The 22,648-nt window shown below is 42.2% G+C and overlaps 2 protein-coding genes and 1 long non-coding RNA gene across 8 annotated transcripts; 2 read left to right on the top strand and 1 right to left on the bottom strand.

The window, feature by feature from the left end:
- Positions 1–988: 988 nt before the first annotated feature.
- Positions 989–11,973, top strand: LOC115150045 (deoxyribonuclease gamma). Of its 4 annotated transcripts, none has more exons than XM_029692932.1 (10): positions 989–1,133; positions 3,656–3,741; positions 5,491–5,579; positions 5,682–5,768; positions 5,913–6,025; positions 6,202–6,314; positions 6,529–6,686; positions 11,121–11,217; positions 11,398–11,464; positions 11,679–11,973. In XM_029692932.1, the coding sequence occupies exons 2-10, from the start codon at positions 3,661–3,663 to the stop codon at positions 11,696–11,698; spliced, it is 825 nt and encodes a 274-aa protein (XP_029548792.1). In that variant the 5' UTR covers positions 989–1,133; positions 3,656–3,660; the 3' UTR covers positions 11,699–11,973. The 4 variants fall into 4 exon arrangements, with proteins under 4 accessions (XP_029548792.1, XP_029548793.1, XP_029548790.1 ...); XM_029692933.1 differs by having other exon boundaries at positions 1,057–1,133; positions 3,653–3,741; XM_029692930.1 differs by lacking the exon at positions 989–1,133 and adding an exon at positions 2,233–2,332 and having other exon boundaries at positions 3,653–3,741.
- A 311-nt stretch (positions 11,974–12,284) lies between these two features.
- LOC115150042 (uncharacterized) lies at positions 12,285–16,639 on the top strand. 3 transcript variants are annotated; one of them, XR_003867039.1, is made up of 3 exons: positions 12,285–12,321; positions 14,835–14,923; positions 16,550–16,639. It is a non-coding gene; the product is annotated as an uncharacterized LOC115150042 (long non-coding RNA). The 3 variants fall into 3 exon arrangements; XR_003867038.1 differs by having other exon boundaries at positions 12,293–12,321; positions 14,838–14,923; XR_003867040.1 differs by lacking the exon at positions 12,285–12,321 and adding an exon at positions 13,443–13,477.
- Positions 16,640–20,170: 3,531 nt separating this feature from the next.
- On the bottom strand, positions 20,171–22,195 carry LOC115150041 (translation machinery-associated protein 7). Its single transcript, XM_029692916.1, has 4 exons — positions 22,045–22,195; positions 21,543–21,598; positions 21,292–21,379; positions 20,171–20,847 (listed from the first exon to the last, which is right to left on the bottom strand). The coding sequence occupies exons 1-4, from the start codon at positions 22,058–22,060 to the stop codon at positions 20,813–20,815; spliced, it is 195 nt and encodes a 64-aa protein (XP_029548776.1). The 5' UTR covers positions 22,061–22,195; the 3' UTR covers positions 20,171–20,812.
- Positions 22,196–22,648: the final 453 nt, after the last annotated feature.

Raw genomic sequence — 22,648 nt, 5'->3', positions numbered from 1 at the left:
TATAAACAGGTTACTAATATAAATAGAACAGTAAACAAGTATCTTTCTGTAATACCTGTGGTATCTTTCTGTAATACCTGTTTGGCCCTGTCCGGGGGTATCATCGGATGGGGCCACAGTGTCTTCTGATCCCTCCTGTCTCAGCCTCCAGTATTTATGCTGCAGTAGTTTATGTGTCGGGGGGCTAGGGTCAGTCTGTTACATCTGGAGTATTCTCTTGTCTTATCCGGTGTCATGTGTGAATTTAAATATGCTCTCTCTAATTCTCTCTTTCTCTCTTTCTTTCTTTCTCTCGGAGGACCTGAGCCCTAGGACCATGCCTCGGGACTACCTGGCATGATGACTCCTTGCTGTCCCCAGTCCACCTGGCCATGCTGCTGCTCCAGTTTCAACTGTTCTGCCTGCGGCTACGGAACCCTGACCTGTTCACCGGACGTGCTTGTTGCACCCTCGACAACTACTATGATTATTATTATTTGACCATGCTGGTCATTTATGAACATTTTAACATCTTGACCATGTTCTGTTATAATATCCACCCGGCACAGCCAGAAGAGGACTGGCCACCCCTCATAGCCTGGTTCCTCTCTAGGTTTCTTCCTAGGTTTTTGGCCTTTCTAGGGAGTTTTTTCTAGGGAGTTTTTCCTAGCCACCGTGCTTCTTTCACATGCATTGCTTGCTGTTTGGAGTTTTAGGCTGGGTTTCTGTACAGCACTTTGAGATTTCAGCTGATATACGAAGGGCTATATAAATAAATTTGATTTGATTTGATTTTGATTTGTATATTGTCTCAGCCTATCAACATCCAGGGCTCGAACTACCCGGTTTAAAATACTTCTATATCCTCCAAGAGAAAGCTAAGCCACTTCCAGATGTTGTTGTGGAGGATCTCAGAGATAAGTGTGTGGGCAGGAATGTTGTGGTGTGCAAAGCGGACTGGTGTGTTGATGTTATGGTTATCCTGAACTGGCAGGTTCAGCTGGGGCCAGTCTATAGGGCCTCCCACCCAACCAGTTTCAGCCAATCAGGTGATCTCTATAAGAAGGTCAAGCCACAGAAAGGTATAGTTGTTCATTGATTAACAAGATACCTCATTTTGTACTGCACCACGACATCGTAAATCATCCCTTCAGGTAAGTGAAGTCAAACTGGAATTTACATATATTAGGTATTCCTTCATTTGCACAAACTATTTGAAATACTTGTAATGTTTTCAATGATTTTCTTGATTATTGTTATGATTTGCTAAAAAAGACTAGAGGAATTGTGAAATGTGGGAAATGTAGCCAATTCCACAGAGATAATCCTCTCTACGCAGGTTTTAACCAACTCCAGTCTTCCAGTTTCCCCAACAGCACACCTTTTTGTTGTAGCCCAGGACAAACATCGCTGATTTAATTCATCGAGGGCTTGATGATTAGTTGACAATTTGAATCAGGTGATCTTGTCCAGGGCTACAATACAAATGAACACTGTTCTAAGCCTTCTGTTATTATGGTGCAATTAGGGTTTGGAGGTATTTGAACTGATGGTAAAATATCTCATTTGTTTTTGCAAGTTTGTCAGTGAAAGAAACCAGATAGAACATTATTGTAAGCCCCTTCCCACACAATATACCACAGGTAATGTCTGAGCATGTTGGAGCTTGTCAACAGAGATCATGTTACATCCTTTTACAACTCTAGTGGTTTAATTTGCCTGAAATATGCTGGATTGTTTTTGCATGCTACCTACATGACATTGAATTCATAATTCTGTTCCAGCCAGTCATCCAGAACTACTGTTCTGTGAGAAGAAACCCTGTTTATTGCACAACAAAGAGAAGTTAGAATCAGTTACACGCTGTTGCTACAGTAACCTACTCCTAGTCCGTAGGCTGAGTCACTGTAGGACTAAAGTGACTTCATGCATTTTTTTTTCTGTCCTGCTTGGTGGAATTCCTCACAACTAGGAATTTCACATCTGGTGAGGAATTACACATCTGGAGTGACTAAGCCTACACCTCTGAAAACTTTGTTGAAAGTACTGTACGGAAATGCTGCTTTGGCCAGGTCTCCCTCAGAAATACATTCTCATCTAACAGCACTTCCTGGTTACATAAAGGATACATTTAAATAATGGTACAACTGCTGGCTCACAGTTGTATTACTGTATTAGAGTTGCAACCACAGACTGTGGATCTGCGATGTTGCAACGTGTTCCATAGGGAAATAGCCCTCCATTCTGTTGTCAGCAGATCAACTCATCTTGAAGCATTTGAATTTGAACTCCTCAGCTCCAGTTAATCCAGCTCCATCCTACCTTGATCAACTGGTTTCACCTCCACCCAACCGTGAGAGACCGTTGATATGACAAGTACTCTGGATATCAAACAGAGGACCTTTAACCTAACACAATGAAGGGATATTTTAGCTTAATCCATTGATATAAATATATCTTTTTTTGAAGGAGACTAAGGTCTCTATTCAATTTACAATGTTATGACCGTCATATTACATAGTTTGTAAACTACTATTATGTTCTCTAGCAGATTCACGTGTAGCGCTGAAATAGTCCTGTTTTTTCACACCATGAGGAGATCTTCTGCCATTGAAGATAATGGAGGGTTGTTATAGATCTCACAGGGCCACAGAACAAGGTGCATGACTGCACTCTTAGAAAGAGTTCTATTTACAAGGACCTTCTGTACATAATAAAGGTCTCTAAAAGGGTTCTTTGTTTGGTGAAAAGGTTCTGGAACCATAAATGGTTCTACAGGGTCAACCCGAAGAACCCTTTTTTAAGGGTTCTAAATAAGTGTAGTCAGAGACATGCTTTCCAACCCTTTCACTAAAATAGTTTCATCATGTGACCATGCCAATAGAAACACTACATTTGCATCAGGAATTTTAACAAGAATCTAGCCAGATGGACTGAGTACATCCTAATGCATATCCAGACGCATGTTTTTCTTGTGTTGAGCCATTTATGAGACATTGTGTAATGAATATGATGGGAGACAGAGAGCTGGTTTCAAGCGCAGAGCGCAGCAGGTGTTTATTAGTAAAGGACCACAGGAGGAAGCAGGTAGCTGGGTTCCAGGTCCAGGGGCAGGCAGAAGGTCATACACAGGGACTCCAAAAAGGTAACAGTACAGGCAGGGAAAAGGCTAATAACGTAGTCCGGGAGATCAGGAAAGAGGTTGACAACAGGAAATCTGATAGGCAAAAGTACAGGCAGGGAACAGGCAAAAAGCATCGTTAGTGAGGATGGCCAACACTATGATACACGGGAGGAAGATTATGGAAATAAACAGAGCTTCGAATAGAATGTGTATCAAAACAAACAATACATCACAATGATGGGGTGCAAAGAATGAACTAAATAGTGTGTGTAAATGACATACAAGTGTGTGAACAGCTGATCAGAATTCAGGTGAGTGAGCTGCGTTCAGGGGATCTATATGTGTATGAGAGTGTGAGTTGGAAGCAGACGATACACATTGGTTGTGCACTATCATAAAAACCCACACAGAGGGCAATAAACACATGGACTATTAAACTTGTTTTGGTTTAGGTAATTACATCCTTTCTCTGGAATCGTTGCTTGTTTGATCAACTAGCAGTTCATTATAGTTTTACATGGATGTGATTTTATTTATCTCTTTTTCCAGCAGCAGTCATGAAGGTTGCATCTTTCAACATCCAGAAATTTGGGAAGCGTAAGCTATCAAACCCAAACACCCTTGATACCCTTGTGAAGGTACAGTTACAGTTGAAGTCAGAAGTTTACATACACTTAGTTTGGAGTCATTAAAATGCGTTTTTCAACCACTCCACAAATGTCTTGTTAACAAACTATATTTTTTGCAAGTCGGTTAGGACATCTACTCTGTGCATGACACAAGTAATTTTTCCAACAATTGTTTACAGACAGATTATTTCACTTATAATTCACTGTATCACAATTCCAGTGGGTTAGAAGTTCGCATACATTAAGTTGACTGTGCCTTTAAACAGCTTGGACATTTTCAGAAAAGGATGTCGTGGCTTTAGAAGCTTCTGATAGGCTAATTGACCTAATTTGAGTCAATTGGAGGTGTACCTGTGGATGTATTTCAAGTCCTACCTTCAAACTCAGTGCCTCTTTGCTTGACATCATGGAAACATCAAAAGAAATCAGCTAAGACCTTAGAAAAATTTTGGAGACCTCCACAAGTCTGGTTCATCCTTGGGAGCAATTTCCAAACACCTGAAGGTACCACGTTCATCTATACAAACAATAGTACGCAAGTATAAACACCATGGGACCACGCAGCCATCATACCGCTCCTAGAGATGAACGTACTTTGGTGCGAAAAGTGCAAATCAATCCCAGAACAACAGCAAAGGATCTTGTGAAGATGCTGGAGGAAACAGGTACAAAAGTATCTATATCCACAGTAAAACAAGTCCTATATCGACATAACCTGAAAGGCCACTCAGCAAGGAAGAAGCCACTGCTCCAAAACCGCCATAAAAAAGCCAGACTATGGTTTGCAACTGCACATGAGGTCAAAGATCGTACTTCTTGGAGAAATGTCCTCTGGTCTGATGAAACAAAAATGGAACTGTTTGGCCATAATGACCATCGTTATGTTTGGAGGAAAAAGGGGAGGCTTGCAAGCCGAAGAACACCATCCCAACCATGAAGCACGGGGGTGGCAGCATCATGTTGTGGGGGTGCTTTGCTCCAGGAGGGACTGGTGCACTTCACAAAATAGATGGCGTAATGAGGCAGGAAAATTATGTGGATATATTGAAGCAACATCTCAAGACATCAGTCAGGAAGTTAAAGCTTGGTCGCAAATGGGTCTTCCAAATGGACAATGACCCCAAGCATGCTTCCAAAGTTTTGGAAAAAATGGGATAAGGACAACAAAGTCAAGGTATTGTAGTGGCCATCACAAAGCCTTCACTTCAATCCTATAGAAAATTTGTGGGTAAACTGAAAAGGCGTGTGCGAGCAAGGAGGCCTACAAACCTGACTCAGTTACACCAGCTCTGTCAGGAGGAATGGGCCAAAATTCACCCAACTTATTGTGGGAATCTTGTGGAAGGCTTCCCAAAACGTTTGACCCAAGTAAAGGCAATGGTACCAAATACTAATTGTGTGTATGTAAACTTCTGACCCGCTGGGAATGTGATGAAAGAAATAAAAGCTGAAATAAATCACTCACAACTATTATTCTGACATTTCACATTCTTAAAATAAAGTGGTGATCCTAACTGACCTAAGACAGGGAATTTCGACTCGGATTAAATATCAGGAATTGTGAAAAACAGAGTTTAAATGTATTTGGCTAAGGTGTATGTAAACTTCCCACTTCAACAGTATATGATTGTATTCGTGATCTTATAATTCCCTCAGATGAACATTTGTCAAACTATCCTCAAAACTAGGATGTTATCCTACATATAAACAGATAAACTACTGAACGTTTTCTCCTTTTCCTTCCATTCGTCCTATCAGATTGTGTCTCGCTATGACATCATAGTGATTCTGGAGGTGGTGGACAAGAGAGGCACTTCAGTGAAAAAGTTCCTGGAGGAATTAAATAAGTAAGTCAAGTGATTTCCCTCATGTGACGCTATAAAATATACAACTGGGAAACTCCTGGCCCTACATGATAAGTATCACTCATTACAGGTGTGTCATTCCAGGGCTAATAAAAAGCAACACTACACTCTGCAAATCAGCTCTCGTCTGGGAAGAGACAGATACAAGGAGCAGTTCATGTTTCTGTACAGGTACAATTCAAACACATGGTCAACTTTACCTTCATAAACCTCTATCTGATGCCATTCATTTTTTCACATTGTGATCTGATAAAAAAAAAAAAATGTAATGCATGACTAATGCTATTAAACGCGGTGTATTGTTTGTTCTGAAAGGGATGATTTGGTGGACTTGGTTGACACCTGGCAATATGAGGACAACCAGGCTGGAGATGTGGACGCCTTCGCCAGGGAGCCTTACATTCTTCGCTTCAAATGTCTCAACTCTGGTAAGGGGCACAGGAATGCTAGAATTAAGCATGATCCATCCATATGGCATTTGATTTAGCAAATAATATGAGCGTGAATGGCAAACAGACAGACAGCTGGATATTGCAGCAGAGAATAAAAGCCCATTCATAAACAGCTGTAATATATATATCTCATCTCTTCCCGTGTTTCTCAGTGCTTGAGGACTTGGTACTGATCCCAGTGCACACCAAGCCTGAGGATTCAGGGAAGGAGCTGGATGAGCTTTATGATGTCTTCCTGGAAGTGACAAAGAAATGGAAGACTGATGTAAGCTCTGAGCTAAGCCATTGACAGAGCTTAACACCTCCCTTGGGTTTAGAAAGTGCACTTGTCACTAAACTGTATATATGAGACTTTGACAAGTAAAATACAAAACCAGCCACATGATGATTTTAAGATAACTATGTATGCTCTCCTAAAAACAGTGTCCTTATTTTGGATGACAATAACTGTTGTTGTTGAATGTTTCTCTCTGTACCAGAACGTCATGATCCTAGGTGACTTCAATGCAGACGGTTCCTACCTTTCTAAAAAGGGCATGAAAGCCATCCGTATCCGCAGTGACAAAAATTTCCACTGGCTGATTAAAGATGACGTGGACACCACAGCAAACACAGGCAACGATAACACTTATGACAGGTGGCACACTTTGATTTGTGAAATTAATTAATGAACGCCTCATGTATGAAACAGATAATAACCTATGGAGTTAATTTGACATTTCTTTGGTATTGTTTAAAGGTGGTTAACCTCTCTAGGGTAGGTGGCACCAAATCATCCCACCTACGTAACAGCCAGTGGAATCCTGTGGCGCGTTATTCCAATACCTTAGAAATGCTATTACTTCAATTTCTCAAACATATGACTATTTTACAGCATTTTAAAGACAAGACTCTCGTTAATCTAACCACACTGTCCGATTTCAAAAAGGCTTTACAACGAAAGCAAAACATTAGATTATGTCAGCAGAGTACCCAGCCAGAAATAATCAGACACCCATTTTTCAAGCTAGCATATAATGTCACATAAACCCAAACCACAGCTAAATGCAGCACTAACCTTTGATGATCTTCATCAGATGACACACCTAGGACATTATGTTATACAATGCATGCATGTTTTGTTCAATCAAGTTCATATTTATATCAAAAACCAGCTTTTTACATTAGCATGTGACGTTCAGAACTAGCATACCCCCCGCAAACTTCCGGCGAATTTACTAAATTACTCACGATAAACGTTCACAAAAAGCATAACAATTATTTTAAGAGTTATAGATACAGAACTCCTCTATGCACTCGATATGTCCGATTTTAAAATAGCTTTTTGGTGAAAGCACATTTTGCAATATTCTAAGTAGATAGCCCGGCATCACAGGGCTAGCTATTTAGACACCCAGCAAGTTTAGCCTTCACCAAACTCCGATTTACTATTAGAAAAGTTTGATTATGTCACGTCCTGGCCAGTATATAAGGTTAATTGTTTTGTAGTTTGGTCAGGGCGTGACAGAGGGTATTTGTTTTATGTGGTTCAGGGTGGTGTGTTTGATTAAGGGTGTTTGATTTAGTATTTCCGGGGTTTTGGTTTATAGTCTGTTTATGTATTTCTATGTCTAGTCTGGTGAGTGTGTTTCTATGTTGGTTAATTGGGATTGGGACTCTCAGTTGAAGGCAGGTGTTGTCTATCTGCCTTTGATTGAGAGTCTCATATATAAGGGTGTGTTTGTGATTTGTGGGTGATTGTTCTGTGTAAAGCCCTATGCTTTGCCAGACTGTTATTTGTTCGTCTTCGTATTTTGTTATTTTGTATGTTCATTCTTATAGTAAATAAAAGTCAAGATGAGCATTCACGTACCTGCTGCATATTGGTCTACCTTTTCTGATGACGATTTCGCACTATCGTCGGAAGACGAAGACGACAACCGTGACAGAATCACCCACCACCAAAGGACCAAGCAGCAGAGGAAGGAGCAGACGGCGTTCGAGTTGGACTGGCGGGAGAAGTGGACTTGGGAAGAAATTCTGGACGGGGCCGGACCTTGGCATCAGGCTGGGGATTATCAGCGCCCGCAGTGGGAAATTGAGGCGGCCAAGGCGGAGAGGCGATGGTACGAGGCCAGAGACGCGCTGAGGGAGAAGCACGAGAGGCACCCCCAAGAAATTTTTTTGGGGGGGCACACGGGTAGTTTGGCTAGGCGAAGGAAGAGCCGGAAGCCAGCTACCCGTGGTTATATGGAGGAGCGTATGAGGTGGGGAGCGCCATGTTTTGCTGAGAAGCGCACTATCTCACCCATACGCACGCACAGTCCGGTGCGAGTTATTCCAGCCCCTCGCAGGTGCCGTGCTAGAGCGGGCATCCAGCCTGGTAGGAGGATGCCTGCGCAGCGCATCTGGTCGCCGGTACGCCTCCGAGGACCAGGCTACCCAACTCCCGCTCTACGCACGGCTACCATCAAGCCCCTGCACAGCCCAGTCTGCCCTGTACGAGCACTCCGCTCGTGCAGGGCTACTAGTTCCATCGAGCCAAGGCGGGTTGTGCAGGAGGTAAGATCTAGACCGGCTGTGCGCCTCCATAGCCCTGGGTTTCCAGCTCCTGTCTCTCGTGCGGACCCGGAAGTGCGTCCACCCAGTCCGACTCGTCCTGTTCCCGCTCCCCGCACTAAACGGCAAGTGCGTAAACCCAGCCTCGCCGGTCAACAGTCGTCGGAGCTGCCCGCCAGTCAACAGTCGTCGGAGCTGCCCGCCAGTCAACAGTCGTCGGAGCTGCCCGTCAGTCAACAGTCGTCGGAGCTGCCCGCCAGTCAACAGTCGTCGGAGCTGCCCGCCAGTCAACAGTCGTCGGAGCTGCCCGCCAGTCAACAGTCGTCGGAGCTGCCCGTCAGTCAACAGTCGTCGGAGCTGCCCGCCAGTCAACAGTCGTCGGAGCTGCCCGCCAGTCAACAGTCGTCGGAGCTGCCCGCCAGTCAACAGTCGTCGGAGTGGTCAGACTGCGCTGAACTGCCGGAGTGGCCAGACTGCGCTGAACTGCCGGAGTGGCCAGACTGCGCTGAACTGCCGGAGTGGCCAGACTGCGCTGAACTGCCGGAGTGGCCAGACTGCGCTGAACTGCCGGAGTGGCCAGACTGCCCTGAACTGCCGGAGTGGCCAGACTGCCCTGAACTGCCGGAGTGGCCAGACTGCCCTGAACTGCCGGAGTGGCCAGACTGCCCTGAACTGCCGGAGTGGCCAGACTGCCCTGAACTGCCGGAGTGGCCAGACTGCCCTGAACTGCCGGAGTGGCCAGACTGCCCAGACTGTCCCGAGTTGCCAGACTGCCCAGACTGTCCCGAGTTGCCAGACTGCCCAGACTGTCCCGAGTTGCCAGACTGCCCAGACTGTCCCGAGTTGCCAGACTGCCCAGACTGTCCCGAGTTGCCAGACTGCCCAGACTGTCCCGAGCTGCCAGACTGCCCAGACTGTCCCGAGCTGCCAGACTGCCCAGACTGCCCAGACTGTCCCGAGCTGCCAGACTGCCCAGACTGTCCCGAGCTGCCAGACTGCCCAGACAGCCTGGAACGGCCTGAGCCGGAGCCACCTCCAAAAATAGGTGGGTTGGGGAGGGGGGGTGTAGCACAGTGCCGTCGTTGACGGCAGCCACCCTCCCTTCCCTCCCTTTAGAAAGGGGGAATTTTTCTTTTGGGTATTGTTTGGGGGTATTTATTTTTTTGTTAAGGTGCTTCTGGGGTAGCACCTTTAAGGGGGGGGTACTGTCACGTCCTGGCCAGTATATAAGGTTAATTGTTTTGTAGTTTGGTCAGGGCGTGACAGAGGGTATTTGTTTTATGTGGTTCAGGGTGGTGTGTTTGATTAAGGGTGTTTGATTTAGTATTTCCGGGGTTTTGGCTTATAGTCTGTTTATGTATTTCTATGTCTAGTCTGGTGAGTGTGTTTCTATGTTGGTTAATTGGGATTGGGACTCTCAGTTGAAGGCAGGTGTTGTCTATCTGCCTTTGATTGAGAGTCTCATATATAAGGGTGTGTTTGTGTTTGTGATTTGTGGGTGATTGTTCTGTGTAAAGCCCTATGCTTTGCCAGACTGTTATTTGTTCGTCTTCGTATTTTGTTATTTTGTATGTTCATTCTTATAGTAAATAAAAGTCAAGATGAGCATTCACGTACCTGCTGCATATTGGTCTACCTTTTCTGATGACGATTTCGCACTATCGTCGGAAGACGAAGACGACAACCGTGACAGATTACCTTTGGTGTTCTTCGTCAGAATGCACTCCCAGGACTTCTACTTCAATAACAAATGTTGGTTTGGTCCCAAATAATCCATAGTTATGTTCAAACAGCGGCGTTTTGTTCGTGCGTTCAAGACACTATCCGAATGGTAAATAAGGGTTACGAGCACGGCGCATTTCGTGACAAAAAAAATCGAAATATTCCATTACCGTACTTCGAAGCATGTCAACCGCTGTTTAAAATCCATTTTTATGCCATTTTTCTCGTAAAAAAAGCGATAATATTCCGACCGGGAATCTGCGTTTAGGTAAATAGACGACAGAAAATAAAGCACAGGATCGACCCGTGCACGCGCCTAAGCCCATTATCCTCTTATCGGCCACTTGCCAAAAGCGCAGATGTGTTTCAGCCTGGGGCTGGAATGACATCATTCAGCTTTTTCCCGGGCTCTGAGAGCCTATGGGAGCCGTAGGAAGTGTCACGTTACAGCAAAGATCCTCAGTCTTCAATAAACAGAGACAAGAAAAACAAGATCTTTTAGACAGGCCACTTCCTGTTCAGAATCTTCTCAGGTTTTTGCCTGCCATATGAGTTCTGTTATACACAGACACCATTCAAACAGTTTTATAAACTTTAGGGTGTTTTCTATCCAAAGCCAATAATTATATGCATATTCTAGTTACTGAGTAGGAGTAGTAACCAGATTAAATCGGGTACGTTTTTTATCCGGCCGTGTAAATACTGCCCCCTAGCCCTAACAGGTTAAAATGTCATAAGAGCTATTATAAAACTAATTTATTTGTGTGTAATATGGAATGACTGCTGACTTCCTTTTCTGATCAACATCTAGGATTGTGATCTATGGGGAGGACATGCTTGACGCCATCGTGCCAAACTCTGCCAAACCATTCAACTTCCAGATTGCATATGGGCTTTCTGAAGAAGATGTAAGTATGCAGGTTACAGAGAAATTCCTTCCTGGTAGATGGTTTGATTACAATAATATAAGTAGATGAAATGAACATGTTAGTAGCCTACGTTGTGACAATCTGTCCTAGAAATACAGTACATGTCAAAGTTGAGCCATCTGGCTCATGTCTCAACATGTGACTACTGTGCTTTATTAGGCCCTGAAGGTGAGCGACCATTACCCTGTGGAGGTAGAGCTGAAAAGATCAACACCAACAGAACAGAGTAAGCAGCATCATTGATCTTTATTCTGAATCTCCCAAACTTTCCTCTTAAAGAAAATTGTCAAAACGGGGTAAAGACAAAAAAACGAAACAGCGTCATCTTTACAGACAAATCATTCCACACATACATTCACATATCAATCCATACACAGACGCACATATGACCCGACACAGAAAAATAATTGTAGATATAACAAAACAAATCTGATTTTCAGGCTCTGCGACTGGGAAATAGAACCCTGTACATGGACAGGAGGACAGAGGAAGTGAGTGAAGAGGTGATGGATCTGGAGAAGAAGCCTTCTCCAACCGTGGAATCTGAATTTAGAGTTACTGTTGCTGAAGATGCGGATGGTCAAGCTTAGGAAAAGTTACGTTGTGATTAAATCTTACCTCAATACTTGTCATATTAATACTGTATATCATATTTGTATGTCTAGTGTAGTTACTGATCTAAAACTGATGTGTATCTTGACAGAATCTCAAATAAAGATGATGGAGTGAAAATCCTGCAGTAGTTACAATACTTTATTATTTACAAGACCACATTGGATAGCCATGTTATTTTCTACTCCCTCTATATAGCCATGTTATTTTCTACTCCCTCTATATAGCCATGTTATTTTCTACTCCCTCTATATAGCCATGTTATTTTCTACTCCCTCTATATAGCCATTGTTAGGTGCCTCCTAAGAAGAGGTAGGTGCAGGAGTCAGGAGCAGGAGGGCAAGGATTCATAGATCATTCTAATAGATGATCTCAATTAGAAGGCCAAGCCCCGGAAAGTTACAGTTGTTTATTGATAAAGAAGATACCTCATTTTGTACTACACCACGACATCGTAAATCATCCCTTCAGGTAAGTGAAGTCAAACTGGATTTACATATATTAGGTATTCCTTCATTTGCGCAAACTATTTGAAATACTTGTAATGTTTTCAATGATTTTCTTGATTATTGTTATGATTTGCTAAAAAAGACTAGAGGAATTGTGAAATGTTGGAAATGTAGCCAATTCTACAGAGATAATCCTCTCTAAGCAGGTTTTTACCAACTCCAGTCTTCCAGTTCCCCCAACAGCACACCTTTTTGTTGTAGCCCAGGACAAACATCGCTGATTTAATTCATCGAGGGCTTGATGATTAGTTGACAATTTGAATCAGGTGATCTTGTCCAGGGCTACAATACAAATGCACACTGTTCTAAGCCTTCTGTTATTATGGTGCAATTAGGGTTTGGAGGTATGATGGTAAAATATCTCATTTGTTTTTGCAAGTTTGTCAGTGAAAGAAACCAGATAGAACATTATTGTAAGCCCCTCCCCACACAATATACCACAGGTAATGTCTGAGCATGTTGGAGCTTGTCAACAGAGATCATGTTACATCCTTTTACAACTCTAGTGGTTTAATTTGCCTGAAATATGCTGGATTGTTTTTGCATGCTACCTACATGACATTGAATTCATAATTCTGTTCCAGCCAGTCATCCAGAACTACTGTTCTGTGAGAAGAAACCCTGTTTATTGCACAACAAAGAGAAGTTAGAATCAGTTACACGCTGTTGCTACAGTAACCTACTCCTAGTCCGTAGGCTGAGTCACTGTAGGACTAAAGTGACTTCATGCATTTTTTTTTCTGTCCTGCTTGGTGGAATTCCTCACAACTAGGAATTTCACATCTGGTGAGGAATTACACATCTGGAGTGACTAAGCCTACACCTCTGACAACTTTGTTGAAAGTACTGTACGGAAATGCTGCTTTGGCCAGGTCTCCCTCAGAAATACATTCTCATCTAACAGCACTTCCTGGTTACATAAAGGATACATTTAAATAATGGTACAACTGCTGGCTCACAGTTGTATTACTGTATTAGAGTTGCAAACACAGACTGTGGATCTGCGATGTTGCAACGTGTTCCATAGGGAAATAGCCCTCCATTCTGTTGTCAGCAGATCAACTCATCTTGAAGCATTTGAATTTGAAATCCTCAGCTGGTTTCACCTCCACCCAACCGTGAGAGACCGTTGATATGACAAGTACTCTGGATATCAAACAGAGGACCTTTAACCTAACACAATGAAGGGATATTTTAGCTTAATCCATTGATATAAATATATCTTTTTTTGAAGGAGACTAAGGTCTTTATTCAATTTACAATGTAATGACCGTCATATTACATAGTTTGTAAACTACTATTATGTTCTCCAGCAGATTCACGTGTAGCGCTGAAATAGTCCTGTTTTTTCACACCATGAGGAGATCTTCTGCCATTGAAGATAATGGAGGGTTGTTATAGATCTCACAGGGCCACTGAACAAGGTGCATGACTGCACTCTTAGAAAGAGTTCTATTTACAGGGACCTTCTGTACATAATAAAGGTCTCTAAAAGGGTTCTTTGTTTGGTGAAAAGGTTCTGGAACTATAAATGGTTCTACAGGGTCAAGCCGAAGAACCCTTTTTTAAGGGTTCTAAATAAGTGTAGTCAGAGACATGCTTTCCAACCCTTTCACTAAAATAGTTTCATCATGTGACCATGCCAATAGAAACACTACATTTGCATCAGGAATTTTAACAAGAATCTAGCCAGATGGACTGAGTACATCCTAATGCATGTCCTGACGCATGTTTTCCTTGTGTTGAGCCATTTATGAGGTATTGTGTAATGAATATGATGGGAGACAGAGAGATGGTTTCAAGCGCAGAGCGCAGCAGGTGTTTATTAGTAAAGGACTACAGGAGGAAGCAGGTAGCTGGGTCCCAGGTCCAGGGGCAGGCAGAAGGTCATACACAGGGACTCCAAAAAGGTAACAGTACTGGCAGGGAAAAGGCTAATAACGTAGTCCGGGAGATCAGGAAAGAGGTTGACAACAGGAAATCTGATAGGCAAAAGTACAGGCAGGGAACAGGCAAAAAGCATCGTTAGTGAGGATGGCCAACACTATGATACACGGGAGGAATAATATGGAAATAAACAGAGCTTCGAATAGAATGTGTATCAAAACAAACAATACATCACAATGATGGGGTGCAAAGAATGAACTAAACACATACACAATGATGGGGTGCAAAGAATGAACTAAATAGTGTGTGTAAATGACATACAAGTGTGTGAACAGCTGATCAGAATTCAGGTGAGTGAGCTGCGTTCAGGGGATCTATATGTGTATGAGAGTGTGAGTTGGAAGCAGACGATACACATTGGTTGTGCACTATCATAAAAACCCACACAGAGGGCAATAAACACATGGACTATTAAACTTGTTTTGGTTTAGGTAATTACATCCTTTCTCTGGAATCGTTGCTTGTTTGATCAACTAGCAGTTCATTATAGTTTTACATGGATGTGATTTTATTTATCTCTTTTTCCAGCAGCAGTCATGAAGGTTGCATCTTTCAACATCCAGAAATTTGGGAAGCGTAAGCTATCAAACCCAAACACCCTTGATACCCTTGTGAAGGTACAGTTGAAGTCAGAAGTTTACATACACTTAGTTTGGAGTCATTAAAACTAATTTTTAACCACTCCACAAATGTCTTGTTAACAAACTATAGTTTTGGCAAGTCGGTTAGGACATCTACTCTGTGCATGACACAAGTAATTTTTCCAACAATTGTTTACAGACAGATTATTTCACTTATAATTCACTGTATCACAATTCCAATGGTTTAGAAGTTTGCATACATTAAGTTGACTGTGCCTTTAAACAGCTTGGAAACACCAAAAAAATCATCTAAGACCTCAGAAAAAAATTTGGAGACCTCCACAAGTCTGGTTCATCCTTGGGAGCAATTTCCAAACACCTGAACGTACCACGTTCATCTATACAAACAATAGTACGCAAGTATAAACACCATGGGACCACGCAGCCGTCATACCGCTCAGGAAGGAGACGCGTTCTGTCTCCTAGAGATGAACGTACTTTGGTGCGATAAGTGCAAATCAATCCCAGAACAACAGCAAAGGATTATGTGAAGATGCTGGAGGAAACAGGTACAAAAGTATCTATATCCACAGTAAAACAAGTCCTATATCGACATAACCTGAAAGGCCACTCAGCAAGGAAGAAGCCACTGCTCCAAAACCGCCATAATAAAGCCAGACTATGGTTTGCAACTGCACATGGGGACAAAGATCGTACTTCTTGGAGAAATGTCCTCTGGTCTGATGAAACAACAATGGAACTGTTTGGCCATAATGACCATCGTTATGTTTGGAGGAAAAAGGGGAGGCTTGCAAGCCGAAGAACATCATCCCAACCATGAAGCACGGGGGTGGCAGCATCATGTTGTGGGGGTGCTTTGCTCCAGGAGGGACTGGTGCACTTCACAAAATAGATGGCGTAATGAGCCAGGAAAATTATGTGGATATATTGAAGCAACATCTCAAGACATCAGTCAGGAAGTTAAAGCTTGGTCGCAAATGGGTCTTCCAAATGGACAATGACCCCAAGCATGCTTCCAAAGTTTTGGAAAAAATGGGATAAGGACAACAAAGTCAAGGTATTGTAGTGGCCATCACAAAGCCTTGACTTCAATCCTATTGAAAATTTGTGGGTAAACTGAAAAGGCGTGTGCGAGCAAGGAGGCCTACAAACCTGACTCAGTTACACGAGCTCTGTCAGGAGGAATGGGCCAAAATTCACCCAACTTATTGTGGGAATCTTGTGGAAGGCTTCCCAAAACGTTTCACCCAAGTAAAGGCAATGGTACCAAATACTAATTGTGTGTATGTAAACTTCTGACCCGCTGGGAATGTGATGAAAGAAATAAAAGCTGAAATAAATCACTCACAACTATTATTCTGACATTTCACATTCTTAAAATAAAGTGGTGATCCTAATTGACCTAAGACAGGGAATTTCTACTCGGATTAAATGTCAGGAATTGTGAAAAACAGAGTTTAAATGTATTTGGCTAAGGTGTATGTAAACGTCCCACTTCAAGAGTATATGCTTGTATTCGTGATCTTATAATTCCCTCAGATAAACATTTGTCAAACTATCCTCAAAACAAGGATGTTATCCTACATATAAACAGATAAACTAATGAACGTTTTCTCCTTTTCCTTCCATTCGTCCTATCAGATTGTGTCTCGCTATGACATCATAGTGATTCTGGAGGTGGTGGACAAGAGAGGCACTTCAGTGAAAAAGTTCCTGGAGGAATTAAATAAGTAAGTCAAGTGATTTCGCTCATGTGACGCTATAAAATATACAACTGGGAAACTCCTGGCCCTACATGATAAGTATCACTCATTACAGGTGTGTCATTACAGGGCCAATAAGAAGCAACACTACACTCTGCAAATCAGCTCTCGTCTGTTAGCCAGGGAGCCTTACATTCTCTGCTTTAAAATGTCTCAACACTGGTAAGCAGAAACCTGAGCGCTATAATTAAAATCCATCCAAATGCAATTTCATTGAGCAAATAACAAAGATGTGGACTCGAGTCGTGTTACTTGGACTGGAGTACTACTCTAGTCGCACAATGTAGGCCTATCTGTCCTTTATTTCGAAGAGGTGCAGGTTCTGTGCTTTCTGTTATGTGTCTTGGCAAATCAGATTCACAGAAATCACAAATTGTGAAGGCCCGGCACAAAGCATGTAATCTAGCAAAGCGTGTGACGCTCTCCACTTTCCTCCGGCATGTATTTAACAAACGTGATAACATATCACTCCCGACAGACACAAGTAGGGAACTCTTCACAGAAATGTTGCAGCAGCCTACACCTAAACTGTAGGGGAAGAAAATGCGATGATTTTTCAGTCTGCTCAACTTGGCTACTGATAACAACCACAGCCTACAGCCTACAGCCAATGCCACTGTGCCCTCTTACCCTAGCTGTGGGAAGTAGGGGTACCACTGTACCCTCTTACCCTAGCTGTGGGAAGTAGGGGTACCACTGTACCCTCTTACCCTAGCTGTGGGAAGTAAAGTACCACTGTGCCCTCTTACCCTAGCTGTGGGAAGTAGGGGTACCACTGTACCCTCTTACCCTAGCTGTGGGAAGTAGGGGTACCACTGTACCCTCTTACCCTAGCTGTGGGAAGTAGGGGTACCACTGTACCCTCTTACCCTAGCTGTGGGAAGTAAAGTACCACTGTACCCTCTTACCCTAGCTGTGGGAAGTAGGGGTACCACTGTGCCCTCTTACCCTAGCTGTGGGAAGTAAAGTACCACTGTACCCTCTTACCCTAGCTGTGGGAAGTAAAGTACCACTGTACCCTCTTACCCTAGCTGTGGGAAGTAGGGGTACCACTGTACCCTCTTACCCTAGCTGTGGGAAGTAGGGGTACCACTGTACCCTCTTACCCTAGCTGTGGGAAGTAGGGGTACCACTGTACCCTCTTACCCTAGCTGTGGGAAGTAGGGGTACTGAGCACCCTTGAAAAATCTGAACTAAAACCAAATATTAATAAAAACCGATATAGACGTCTGTAATGGGGCTGAAACATTTTTTCAACATAACTGCTTTGGCAAAAAAGGTAGTTGTATAATTAAGAACAGAATCTTGCAGGATTCAATAGTTGGAAATATAAGAGTTGTTGCCCTGTAACTTCCAGAAATCCAGAAAGAACAAAACCCTGTCCTCAAACATTTACATAAAAAGGTGCAAAGTTATGGGCCAAGATACAAAACATCCACATCAAATAAAATATTTTTCTTGATAAAATAAAATGTAAAAACAACCACTTTTTGTGCAGTATTAATTTCCCATCATTTCAAACCACTTGTAAATGTATATTACTGTATTGTACATAGGCTGGTCATCTAGGTTCGTACCTGTAGACTTTCTATCACCATGACGATAAACAATGCACAATACAGTAATGAGTACACTAAGACATCAAGTGGTTTGTGATGATGTGATGTGGCTCAATTGGTAGAGCAGGGCACTTGAAATTCTATTATTCATACAGGGGACCTGAATGCCCTCACTACTGTAAATTGCTCTGGGTAAGAGTGTCTACTAAAAAAGAATGAATAGACCATTTCAGTTTTGAAATCATTTGCATTTGCAAAGTATTTCAAGAAACTGGAAAACATATCAAGCAAGCATTTTATATTCCACAAGTATTATCAGATTAACAGTTTTGTACAGATAATTATCAGACTAGTTACAAATGCTGGTAAACACTCAAATAAATATTGTTTAAATATTTTCACCAAAGTAGTCTACTGGGCCTTTACCAGTCCTGTATTAGAGGACCCATCATAGACATCTCCAACACAGCATCCCCCTCCCCCCACCAGTCCTGTATTAGAGGACCCAACATAGACATCTCCAACACAGCATCCCCCTCCCCCCATCCAAAATCGTAGCAACACCACTCCCAAACTACTTCCTGCGGCTATTCTTCTGGCCAGGGTAAATTAAGTGGTAATGTTATGTAGCCCATTTACTTGTGTTAGGAGAAAATGTGATTACATTTACTTTAGGCTATATTCAAACTTGGGCTGGCTGGCTAGACTACCTTGACCTTTTCAATCCAAAATGATGAACTGAAATGAATCAAACAACACAATACTGATTACATACAGTAGTTTGACTGTGTTACTTTTTACTTACAGTTGCGTAGGCCTACACGATACAAACCTGCATAAAGCAAGCTCATCCCAGTGAGTTCTATTATCCAATTGCAATGGTTGTCTCTGTGTCTATGTAAAGGAAACCCCCTGTTAGTCTAGATTTAATAAAATCTTGGTTTCATCAGACCAGAGAATCTTTTTTCTCATGGTCTGAGAGTTCTTTAGGTGCCTTTTGGCAAACTCCAGGCGGGCTGTCAATGTGCTTTTTACTGAGGAGTGGCTTTCGTCTGACCACTCCACCATAAAGGTCTGATTGGTGGAGTGCTGCAGAGATGGGAGAACCTTCCAAGAGTACAACCATCTCCACAGAGGAACTCTAGTGCTCTATCAGAGAGTGACCATCGGGTTCTTGGTCACCTCCCTGACCAAGGCCCTTCTCCACCGATTGCTCAGTTTGGCCGTGCAGCCAGCTCTAGGAAGTCTTGGTGGTTCAAAACTTCTTCCATTTAAGAATGGAGGCCACTGTGTTCTTGGGGGCCTTCAATGCTGCAGACATTTTTTTGGTACCCTTCCCCAGAACTGTGCCTCGACACAATCCTGTCTCTGCGCTCTACGGACAATTCCTTCGACCTCATGGCTTGGTTTTTACTCTGACGTGCACTGTCAACCGTGGGACCTTATATAGACAGGTGTGTGCCTTTCCAAATCATGTCCAATCAATTGAATTTACCACAGGTGGACAATCAAGTTGTAGAAACATCAAGGATCAATGGAAACAGGATGCACCTGAGATCAATTTCAAGTCTCATAAAGGGGTCTGAATACTAATATAAGGTGTTTATTTGTAACACTTGCAAAAAAAGTAAAAATCAGTTTTTGCTTCATTATTATGGGTTAGAGGAAAAACATTTGATCAATTTTAGTATAAGGTTAACGTAACAAAATGTGGGGGGGGGAAATCAAGGGCTTTGAATACTTTCCAAATGCACTAGATGAAATGAACGTGTTAGTAGCCTACATTGTGACAACCTGTCCTAGAAATACAGTACATGTCAAAGTTGAGCCGTCTGGCTCATGTCTCAACATGTGACTACTGTGCTTTATTAGGCCCTGAAGGTGAGCGACCATTACCCTGTGGAGGTAGAGCTGAAAAGATCAACACCAACAGAACAGAGTAAGCAGCATCATTGATCTTTATTCTGAATCTCCCAAACTTTCCTCTTAAAGAAAATTGTCAAAACAGGGTATTAAACACAGAACAAAACAGCAACATCTTTATAAATATCACTCCACACACAAAAAAACTGCAGAAAAATGCACCAAAAAAAGTAAGATTCACTCATCTTCAGGTTTGCGGACTGGGAAATAGAACCCTGTACATGGACAGAGGGAGTGAAGGAGGTGATGGAGCTTGAGAGGAAGCCTTCATCCAACCAGAGAAGCTGAATTTAGAGAAACTGGTGCTGAAGATAGATGATCAAGCTTGGGAAAAGTTACATTGAACTGTGATGAAGTCTTACCACAATACTAGTCATATTAGTAGTGTATGCATGTCTAGTGTAGCTAATACTGATGTGTTTGACAGAATCTCAATATAGATTGAGTGAAAGTACTGCAGTAGTTACAATAGTTTATTTCAGAACTTTCTTGACAAGAACACATGGGAAATTATTCAAAAAGGTCATTACATGTTTTTCCGCTTTCTACAATGGACCCAAATGAAAAAAATAAAGGGGGGGGGGGGGTTAGCAGGGGTTGGATTTGACAGGGGGCTGCGATTTAACAACAAATGAGTACATGGTCTTCAAAATGTATAATCACTTCTTTCCAGACTTCTTGATTCCTCCACCAGCTGAAAGAAAAGGAAAATCAAGAGAATGAGAAAAACATATTTTGCATGGTTAACTTTCTCTAGAAAATGCAAGTAGACAGAGGGACTACTAAAACAGCGGTGGCAAGCATAGTACATTGAATGACAAGGCAAGAAAACCCAGAAAGCCAACACTGCCACCTAGCGACATCAGAATCACTAGACCTATTCTCCTCAGCTCAGCGTTGACTTGCAATGCTTTTTCTTTGGGCTAATGGGCGTTATCCGCTGCAGTATAAAACAGTTACAAACATTGGCAAGGGAAAATAACTCTGCATATGTGGAGTCAGTGTATGGGTTGTTGGGTAAATTTGGGGCGAATTGAAAGTCCACCTTTTGATTACTTTGGGCTGTTCAGTAAATCAGAAAAAACATAGGAATCCTGATTAGATTCTGATCGTCAACAAAAACAAAATAAATTGTTACTTAATGGTCCCTTTCCTGCTGCTTTCGTCTTCAATGCATCCAAGGCTTTCTGGTCTTCTTTCTGCTTCTGTTTGAAGGCCATTTCATCCTGGATGACATAAAGCAAATGTAAATCAGGATTACATTGGAAATACACTAGGCTACATTTTAATTCCAGCATTTAGAAAAACACTTGAGTGTTCCCTCATTAGAAGTTTATATTAAATGATACAGGCTACATATAACATCGTGGCAAACAATGACAAACTCACATCATCCATCTCCTTAGTCGCTTTCTTGGCAGCTTTTAAGGGCTTCTTTTTACCACCTATGAGACAAGAACATATCCCAAATCAATCAATCGATATGAATCAATGTATCGTGAATGAATGAATAGCGCATAAGCGCGTCACACAGAAGCGTTCAGAAGGTAGGAAGCTAGTTAGCTAAACTGATCATGACATGAGGGACAGTTTCACACATTACACAGCTAACCATCTACAATAACGTTGATATATGTATTACCTAGGAGCAGTTAGTAAGATGGTTTGAGCAATCAGCAATGTATGGGCCTATATGGTACATAGGAAATGCCATCACAGTAAAAATATTCATCTTTCTAGCCTAAATTAGTAGCAAGATTTGCCAGGCGCCAGCTATTCCAGCTAGCTAGATACATACATTACGTTGCTAGCGAGCTAGACTGGACATTATTACTTTACACCTTAAAATAAATATCGAGGTGTATGTCAAATATGTAAATGTGAATCTCACCTTCTCTTCCGGACATATTTGCGAGTGTTTCAATAAAATCTAAATAAAACAATTGAGCAAGCGTGTTCGCAGTTGCTTTCTAACAGAGAGGAAGAGGCTAAGCGAGAAATTCTACTCCGCCAAAAGTCTGTCCACGAAAATAAGCTTCTTCTTCTTCTGGTTTATTAGCGAAATACACACAAAAAAAGGTGTATTGTCGCCATCAACTGGACGGGGGTGAAAAACTTCACTAAAGAAAAGTCATTCCACTATCGGGAAAATATACTGAACAAAAATCCACACAAACAACGAAAAAAAACAATATTCAGTACCAGTCAAAGGTTTAGACATACCTACTCATTCCAGGGTTTTTCTTTGTTTTTACTATTTTCTACATTTTAGAATAATAGTGAAGACATCAAAACTATGAAATAACACATATTGAATCATGTAGTAACCAAAAAAGTGTTAAACAAATCAAAATATATTTTATATTTGAGATTTTTCAAAGTAGCCACCCTTTGCCTTGATGGCAGCTTTTCTCACTCTTGGCTATCTACTCCGATTTCAGAGCACTCTCGTCTGAGTGTGCCAGAGCGCAGAATAACTGATGAATTTACAAACG

Source organism: Salmo trutta, chromosome 16 (assembly GCF_901001165.1).
Source record: "Salmo trutta chromosome 16, fSalTru1.1, whole genome shotgun sequence".
In the NCBI taxonomy this organism is placed as follows: Eukaryota; Metazoa; Chordata; class Actinopteri; order Salmoniformes; family Salmonidae; genus Salmo; species Salmo trutta.
Note: the sequence above shows the minus strand (reverse complement) of the source record. Positions and strands in the feature narration are given on the sequence as shown.